The 8,967-nt window shown below is 37.1% G+C and overlaps 1 protein-coding gene across 1 annotated transcript; it reads right to left on the bottom strand.

Annotated features, from left to right (window-relative positions):
- Window positions 1–6,544: 6,544 nt before the first annotated feature.
- LOC123975616 (myoD family inhibitor domain-containing protein 2-like) lies at window positions 6,545–8,954 on the bottom strand. Its single transcript, XM_046057239.1, has 4 exons — window positions 8,581–8,954; window positions 8,239–8,317; window positions 7,563–7,790; window positions 6,545–7,381 (listed from the first exon to the last, which is right to left on the bottom strand). Exons 2-4 carry the CDS (start codon window positions 8,315–8,317, stop codon window positions 7,119–7,121), a joined length of 570 nt encoding a protein of 189 aa, XP_045913195.1. The 5' UTR covers window positions 8,581–8,954; the 3' UTR covers window positions 6,545–7,118.
- Window positions 8,955–8,967: the final 13 nt, after the last annotated feature.

Genomic DNA, 8,967 nt, shown 5'->3' on the forward strand with positions numbered 1-8,967 from the left:
CGCTGTCAGCAGATGGATTTATTAGTGGTTTAGCTTTGGAAATAATGCTCAGATCACATCTCTGCTATCATAAAATCCTGTGTTTGGTTAGTTTACTTTCACACCACAAGCTAACCGCACCAGAGTTCGTTTGAAAGCGTACTGAGACCTCCTTGAAGAGATGATCTCGGAACGCTTGTTTGGCCCGCTTTCGGTGCACACCTGAGTGCAATTACTGCATTCACACCTGCCCAATCGAACCGCACCAAGGGGGAAAACGAACTCTAGTGCGATTCAACCGAACTAAACGTGGCAGGTGTGAAAGCACCCTTAGATTGAACTTGAATGTGTCAATGCCTTATTAAGATGTGTATACATCGATGTTGTATTGCTATGCACATGTTTTGGCTGTTAGTTGAGTCTCTGTCGGTCTTCCAGTAGAATTTTCTTCCTTGACAAATATTAATCATTAGTAGTTTTGATCTTATTTATGCATCTATGTAAACATGACTTTATGTACACATTCCCCTCAACAAATTAATTTATTACAAGGCATTTAAAAGAGCCTTTTTAAATAACTGAGATAATTAAAACAAAAGAACATTAAAAAAGAGTCTGAAATGTCCTCCATCAAGTTAATTAAAAGGAACAAAATCAACACTGATAATGAATCATTTTTAGACTTTTATTCAGTGTCACAACCCGTAGAAAGAAAGGTTTCCCAACCATGGATTCATCCTTTGACTATCCAGTGGTGACTACTTAGCTATGTGTAACAGATATATATTACGCACATACATTCCTCACTGCCAAAACCACTGAAGTACTCAAATTCAAGAATTAAATAAAATATTTTTTAATAACACAGTCTCAACGTTAGTAGACTCTTAGCCAAAAATGTAATTTAAAAAACACCTGTTGTAGTTCTGACACATGTATGACACAGCTGATTTCACTTGATAGATCTGATTTGTACTTAATTCTATTCATCTTTTATAGGTGATTAATGCAAGAAAGATGAATCAATTCATTGTTTATAGTATTCTTGTCTGTAGTGATCAGAGTTCACGCAGTGTAATACTTCAGACGTGTTGATGCAAGTGCTCAGTTTTTATACTTGTTCATCGAGTTCCTAAATTATTGTTTTTTACACCAGTGTGGAGACATTTCACATTCAATATGTTTTTTTTTCCATTGTGTGAACATTTATATTGCCAAGGAGTATAAGGAGACTGCTTTAGGATTTCGTATGAAATGCATGACATTGTCAAAACACTGGAATGACCTCTGTAAATTGAAACATGGTTTGTTCGCTTTTTTATCAAAGCATAAATTAACTATTGTCTTTGGCTTTCCAAATGCATACACACTATTGTATGAGATTATAGATTCTTTATGGTGTACAATTGTTGTATATTTCAGCAGTTAGTTTTCAGAAGTTGTAGCACATTGAATAAGTATACCTTTGTTAAAGGTGGGGAATGTGATTCTGGAGAAATCCAATACCACCACCACCAACAACAACAACAACAACAACAACAACACAGTAAGTGATGTATCTAACTTTAGCTAAGTTGTGGGTTAGCAAACTATCGTTACAGTTGCTGCTGTGGAGCTAACACGCATAGAGGTATAGATGGTCCCAGAGCCAGCAAACCAGCTCCAGACAGCGATACTCCCAACTTTCCTGCTACTATCGCTAACATCACAACAACAGCATGTCTTGGCAAAGTAGAAAGTAAGCTGAATGTCAGTGGGCAAGTCATTTAACGTTACCTGACACACACATCATGGCTGGGATAGTGTTGTATGGCTCATCCCGAGCCACTTTGCAAAAAGACACGTATTGGATTAGAATCACATACACCACCTTTAGTAACTACCTGCCGTACATTGAGAGCCCTGTTACAGCACAGTCTCCATTTTGTTAAACTATGCAGTGGTCGAATTTGTGCCTGCAGAGCAGCATCATGTCTTGACAATGTGATCTCCTTATGAATTAGTCTAAAACAGTATCAATTTTAATTGATTTAAGTGCCTTACTGTCGTTTGTGTTAACCTGGTGATGTAAGAGGAGTTGTAGACAGTGATGCAATATTTTGTTAATGTTTATACTGGTGTTTGGTGCTTAATGGATTAACTGAAGATTGCCAAGGTACATTAGAAAGCAGTAGGAATGGGCCTTTTTTCAGTAGATGATAGCACTATAAGAATCGCAGACTCAAGAACCACAAGAAAGGGTTTTTTATTGTGGTAACCCAAGGTGTTTTATTAAATAAATAAATAAGATATGAAATAATCATAAAAGTAAATAGAGTGAAATACATTCTGAAATAATTATGTTTTTATTTAATTATTAAATGTTATTTCATCACTGGTATTTTCATAGTAACAGTGTTTATTTCAAAATGCTTTTTCTTTTTCAAGTCTTTTATTTCATAATGGCATTTTTTTCCCAATGACACTTTTATTTAAAATGTTTTCACCACCAACTCGTTAATTCAGAGTTATCTTGTCAATGTTGTGTTTCTCAGGCTATTCCTTAGAGAAAGACACATAACTCTCTCAAGACAAAGAGCATAACTGTTTAGTTTTTGTAGCCAACAGGAGCTAGCTAGCTGGCAGTTGTTGAGCCTGCAGAGATGGTTGAAGCATGTGATTGGCTTGAATTTTGAACATTTTGAAATAAAATTGACATTGGGAAAAGTGCAGTGCTATGAAAATAAGAATGATCAAACAATATTTCATAATAATGTTGTAATGAGTTTTAATCATTTATAAAATTATTTCACCAGCAAATTTGGCTTTAGGGTTAGCCCCTGACTTTTTATCTAGCACCACCAGCAGTTTAGTCAAATGTCTTAACTTGATAACTATTGGATGGATTGACATGACGTTTGGTTAAGACAATTAACTTGAATCAGGTCATAATTTCGACTTTGATTTATCAGCCTCAAGTGTACTTTCTGTTTAGTGTTAATCAGCAAATGTTAGCATGCGAACACACACATTGGTCTGCTTAGCATGAACTTGTTAACATTGGAACAATGTTAGCATGTTTCACTTGTTTATTCAAATTATTATTTATTTCATATTGTCTTATATTTATTTAATATTGAACACTTTGGGATGGCAGTGGTTTATCTTTATTAAGATAAAATTCTACACTGAAGGCAGTGTTTTCAAAGTTGTGCTATTCATGTTACTATGTTTATCGTTCAGCATCCTTTTGAGACTACAAGAATGTAGCTCAAAGTGATGCCAAAATGTGTTGCCAAAATTAAATATACAATAAGTTTATATAAAGATAGCAATTTTCAACAGCTTAGCTGATGCATCTCCGTTAGCGGTGGTTTTTCTGTATAGTTACAAGCAATATCTAAAACATTTTGGCAGTCGGGACATAACTACAAACAGGTGAAATACATTGTGAAAGTTCATTTCTGTCCTAGGAAAGAGGAATTTGAAAATTAACTCAAGATCTACTTACTGTAATAATACCTTTTCCAGAGCTTTCAGATGCATCTCACAGTCTTCATTATCAGATGGAAATAGCACAGCTGTCATAATGTGACAGTGAAGTAGTATAGAACTTCTGTCATTAGACCATAAGATGTGGTTGAAAGTGTGGAACAAGCTAGTAAGTACCTTCGGTTGAGATTTTTTGTCATAGGGGATTTACACCTTCAGTGGACTGCAGAATGTCCCTTATGGTGACACCAGTCCCACATACTGAGCCTTTAAAGTGCAATACACACAGGCCTGTAACGTTGCCCTTTGACTGAACCCAGATCAGCTTTTTTTTTTTTTTTAAATAGAATAGATAAATCATCTAAAACCTGAAATGTGAGTGGGTGGTGGTGGCACTTAATTTAAAGCCATTATGCCACTATGACTGATTTCTCATAATGACTCTTCTAGCTGTTAATCATTATGGCACATTATGGGTAAACCACTAAAGAAGAACCATCTCATCTGCTCATTCTCCCTCCTGTGGTTCATTCAGACAACGTTCTCTGCTGATGTTGATACTGTTCTTATTGTTACAGTTATATGAGATGAATGTAGCAATAGTTACTGTACACACTGGTTTCAGATTTGTGAACGCAAACTCATCAGTACTCAATGTGGAAACTATCATGTGAGAAATATTAAAAGTTATATTTGAATGTTTGTAGAGCTTGTGTTTTTCTTCTCAAAATCTAAATCCTAATAACTTCTTCTGTAAAGATCCAGTTATTTATAAATAAGGTACTTTAAGTCCCCCTATTTAGCATTTATAAGCAGTAAATAAATTTTTAATAAATAATAATAAACATATTTCATTTAACAGAGAAGTTGTGTTTTACCTGGATTTACCAAACTTACAAGGGAAAAAGATTGTTGACAGACAGGTTTTATGGTCTATTATCTATACCTGCATGTCCCAGTCGTATGACAAGAGGCATCCTAGAGAACTAGCGCACTGTGGTACCAGGGCCAGGGTGTAGTCCTGGTGCAACACATGCTGCTCCAGACCCCATGCACTCACTGAATGATGGGGTCCTTCCTGTCTGCTGGCAGCAGCCCCCTCTGGTGGGCAACATACATCATAAGGGTTGACTGCCTGGCAAGCTCTATGCAGTCAGAAAACATGGAAATTAATAAAGGTTGTATATTTCCATGGGGTAATAATCTTCAATAAAATGCAACTGTTAATGTAATTAACAATGTAATTAATACATTATCATAAATATACTCTATTTTACAGTTTGCAAACTTTATAGTAATGTTTCAATGCTTTAAATTCCTTCCCCAGTAGCTCAAAAAGGCCACAGCACTTCATCAGGGTCATCTAAGGTATATTGGGAGAATTACAGTGGTTAGTTTGTACTGCATTGTGAGAAAGAGAATTTTAAAGGTCCCCTCCAGACATGTTTTAATACATGTAAAAAAAAAATACAATGACTTGATTAATAGTTTGTGTCTTTTTTGTGGCAAAAATGTTCAATTACCTTAAAAATTCTTACAATTACTTCTGCTCCTTCACCCTCATTGAAAAATCATTTGTAAACACAAGATGGCTCTGACTTCACTGAAAGTAAATTCTCAGTCATTGTGCAATGGAAGTTGCAAGTTTCAACATCTCATTTGTGTAATTTGTATATTAAACCACAATTGGCTTGCAAAGTAGTTGTGATGTCAAACGATCATGCTAGTACAAACACTTCTTAATCTCAGATTTATGGTGAGCACAGAGATACTTTGGATTTGGTGGTGATGTGAGAGACCCAGGTTCGAATCCACTGTGAGACACCATTGTGTCCCTGAGCAAGACACTTAACCCCTAGTTGCTCCAGAGGCATGTGACCTCTGACATATATAGCAATTGTAAGTTGCTTTGGATAAATGTATGCATGTAATGTATGTATATCTTCCCCTTCAGCAGAGTTAAACTCTGCACATACGTCATACTGCACAGTAAAGGGCAAACATCCAAGAGTAGTAACAATAAGCAAAACACATTTTTGACTTGAGAGACTTTCATTTTTTTTTACCATAACATGCCTTAACAACCTGAACAAATAGACAGAGGCTAGAAAAAACAACAAAAGGTTTGGGGTTTTGTGGGGAGCTGAGTTTCAACTCTGGTTTGCGCCAGCATGCAGGTTGAAAGGATGTGGCTGTGAAGGAATAATGCTTCAACGTGTAGCAGTCTAAATTTAGGTCGTTGTGAGACATCGGGTCTATCTTTAAAAAGTTGTAGCTGGAGAAGAGCTAGCTCAATTGATCTTTAGCAAATAAGTGTTTTTGTCACAACATGCAAATGCTGATGCTCACTGCTACTAAACAACAAGCCAGTGCTAGTTTACATAGTAATTGAACAAACAAGCTGAAATTGAAAATAAGTTCTTAGAAATATGCTAATGCATTTAGCTGCATTTAGCCTTTGCTGCCAAGAACTGACGTCATTTCAGTACAATATGAAAAGCACCTTCAGGAGACTTGAAACTTGTATGAACTTGTATAATAGCTTGTGTACACATTATTATCTTGTCACAAGTCATTATCTCGTGTGCACAAGATACTAATTAATCAATATTCAATAGAAGACAGGACCAAATTCACTTTAGACCTCTTCTTATTTCTGTTTATTGTTTGTGTTTTTGCTTGTCAATAACAGAGCTTAGACTTTTTAACAGTCAGTTATCAGATGTCTGAGCTAAAATTCACTAACAAAAGTCTGTCTACTTGGGGAAATACCATCTACAATACAGTAACATAATTCTAGTCTGAGTTCTTCCACCCCTGCTGTGCATGTTTCACACGTGAGTGACCGCAGCCCAAAATAGAAAGGTATTTCACATCCACCAGTCAGTGGAGAATACTAATGGATGAATAACCAAGGAGTGTGTATAGCAAACATACAATGTCACCAATGAACAAGAACAAATTATAGATAAACAAATTTTTTTAAAAAATAGATAAAATTAAGGAGGCATGACATTATGCTGCTATATAAGTTATTTAATTTGTGTAACAGCCTAATTCAATGCATGATAACAATCTATTTTCAACCTACATTTTAGCATCTCATAACTTTCTCTTACTGGGACTGCTCAGTTTCATGTTCCTTTCACTTGGACCAGATTGTGAATGGCTCGAGTTGTTATCAATGAATTCTGATAGATAATTATTTGAAAACACGCTCCAGGATTCCCGGTCACCTAAAATGTCTTCAGCCTACTCTGGCATGCTTTATGGAGTGACACCAGAATTGCAAAGGACTTCTGTCCCCTCTTCCACCCTTATGGGACAGCATGTTGACGTTGATTACTCTGCTTGGTGGGACGAGTGTGTTTTATAAAACTAATCGAGGAGGCTGGCATATATACTCTGATAGCTGTTTTCTTCTTTTATTATAACAACCAACTCTACACTGTTTCAAAGCTCATGTTGAGGCACACAAGCTACAGATTATGCGGATTTCCACAAGAGGCCAATATAAAAAACCCTTAGTACTGCAAGCAGTTTATTACATACTATAGGCTATGGGAATAATATGAGACAGTCTAACTGTTTGTTGAGCATTCAAGTTTTTACAATTTACAGTGTTTGTGTGTGTGCAGGTCAGAGGTGAAAGGCCGCAAATAAATTTCTCAGCGATAGCACACCTCTGATATCTCCATGGCCAGCTCTATGAGTTCTCCTGTGTCCTGACAGGAGCCACAGCAGTCACAGTCCAGTTCCAGCGTGTAATTGCAGCAGTCCATCCCCTGCTGGTCTCTCTCACTGGACGCCTTGATGTATTTGAACGAGGGAAAACAGTGGTTCACAGCCCTCTCACACATATCCGATAGCAGGACCATTAACTCATGGTAATGACAATGCAGACAGGCGAGAAGAAGTGATGCACAGTCGTCTGGTGGTGGTGACAAGGTAGAAGAAAAGATCAAAAGAGGAAAATGTAATGAAAATGCTAATCCAACAAAGAAATTACTAATGAAGTGTCATCCAGTGTACCTCTGACCAGAAATTTATAATCTTGTTTATGATTAACACTACAGTTTCAGGGCTATTCAATTTAATTACATCAACTGTACCTCCAGTGCCAGGCTGGCATGAATCATCAGAGGAAAAACGGCTGCTGCTGTTCTTAAACTTGTCAGAACACATGGAGATGCTGGATCCACCCAGTTCACCGCCACCCAGGGGATAATAGGAAATGGAATCAGTGTCCAGCTTGTCTGGCTCTTGCTCTGAGATGGTGCTCAGCCTGCATAACCCACCGACCAACTTGCCTGTCATCTTTCCGGATGGACTGTCCATCTCTGGATACAGGGAATGAAGGGATGATTTTGGATGCATTACATTACTGATGTCATAAAAAATCAGTGCTGGATCAGCACTCAGTCCAAGCTCTTCAAGAATAGTTATTCAGATCCTCTATGAGGCACTTTTAATTATTCAGAGCACCATTAACATGCAGTATTTCAGGGAGGTGAGACTTGAAGTGAATAATGGAGGAGGCTTGCTCAATAAAACTTCAGCAAGATTATTGATTTAGCAAGCTTTTATTTAGATCCAGTTTCTTGGATTGATTAGGGCCAGAGGAAAATAAATACGGTGTGAAAATATACTGTCCCACTAACATTTGGCGTGCACCAGAACAATCACTCACTCTACAATTTTGACTTCCTATTGTAGTTCTGACCAACAATAACTTCATCCAAGCGGTATATAGCCTAATCAGACGTGGAGTAAACAACAACAACCTACCATCAGACACATGGTCCCCTATTTTCTCAAGCTCAACACCATCCTGATCATTCACAGGAAGCTTTAAAGGAGTTGTCATCTAATGCAGAGCAAGGTGGAGAGAATACACAGAGTGAGACACACATGTAAAGCACTGATTGAATAATGGTATTATAATAACCTAATTTAACTAAAGACTAACTTATCTCAGAGAACAATAAATAATTACAGCCTGTTTTCATGATAAATTAAAAGAAACATGCAAGAATTGTTTCCCCAAAGTGCCTGTAAACTGAGGCTAAAAATTAACAAAGGACATACCATTTTAATGAATTATGTCAGATAATTTACTTTTAAGATTACCTGTGTGTGCTTGTTAAATGTCCAACAGTATAATCCGTAGCATCTGCAACAGCGAACCCCTCTGAGCTTGGGCACGAGCACCTCCCATCATCATGCACACACCCACACTGTGAATCACACTCCACACCGATCAATACTCGCCACTCAGGAAGCCCAGCTGCAAATCTGTGATGGCATAATGCATGGAAAATCCATTCAATTGTGGTATCACATCCATAGGGAGTCAAGCCAAGCCACTTATCAAACACCTGGATATCTTCCCTCGACCAGTGCTTATAACGTCACATCTGCTGACAGTACACACATGAATTTATAAAATTTATAAAAATGTACATACCACAATACCACAGTGGAATGTTTGTAACCCAGATCATTTGCTATCTTCCA

Source organism: Micropterus dolomieu, linkage group LG08 (genome assembly GCF_021292245.1).
Source record: "Micropterus dolomieu isolate WLL.071019.BEF.003 ecotype Adirondacks linkage group LG08, ASM2129224v1, whole genome shotgun sequence".
Classification (NCBI taxonomy): domain Eukaryota; kingdom Metazoa; phylum Chordata; class Actinopteri; order Centrarchiformes; family Centrarchidae; genus Micropterus; species Micropterus dolomieu.

Bases quoted from the DNA above. Each gene is read 5' to 3' on its own strand.
- LOC123975616 (XM_046057239.1), bottom strand. From the start codon at position 8,317: ATGACAACTCCTTTAAAGCTTCCTGTGAATGATCAGGATGGTGTTGAG. The intron at 7,791-8,238 runs GTAGGTTGTTGT...CCCTGTATCCAG, and splicing joins AGGGGACCATGTGTCTGATG to AGATGGACAGTCCATCCGGA. The intron at 7,382-7,562 runs GTACAGTTGATG...CACCACCACCAG, and splicing joins ATGCCAGCCTGGCACTGGAG to ACGACTGTGCATCACTTCTT.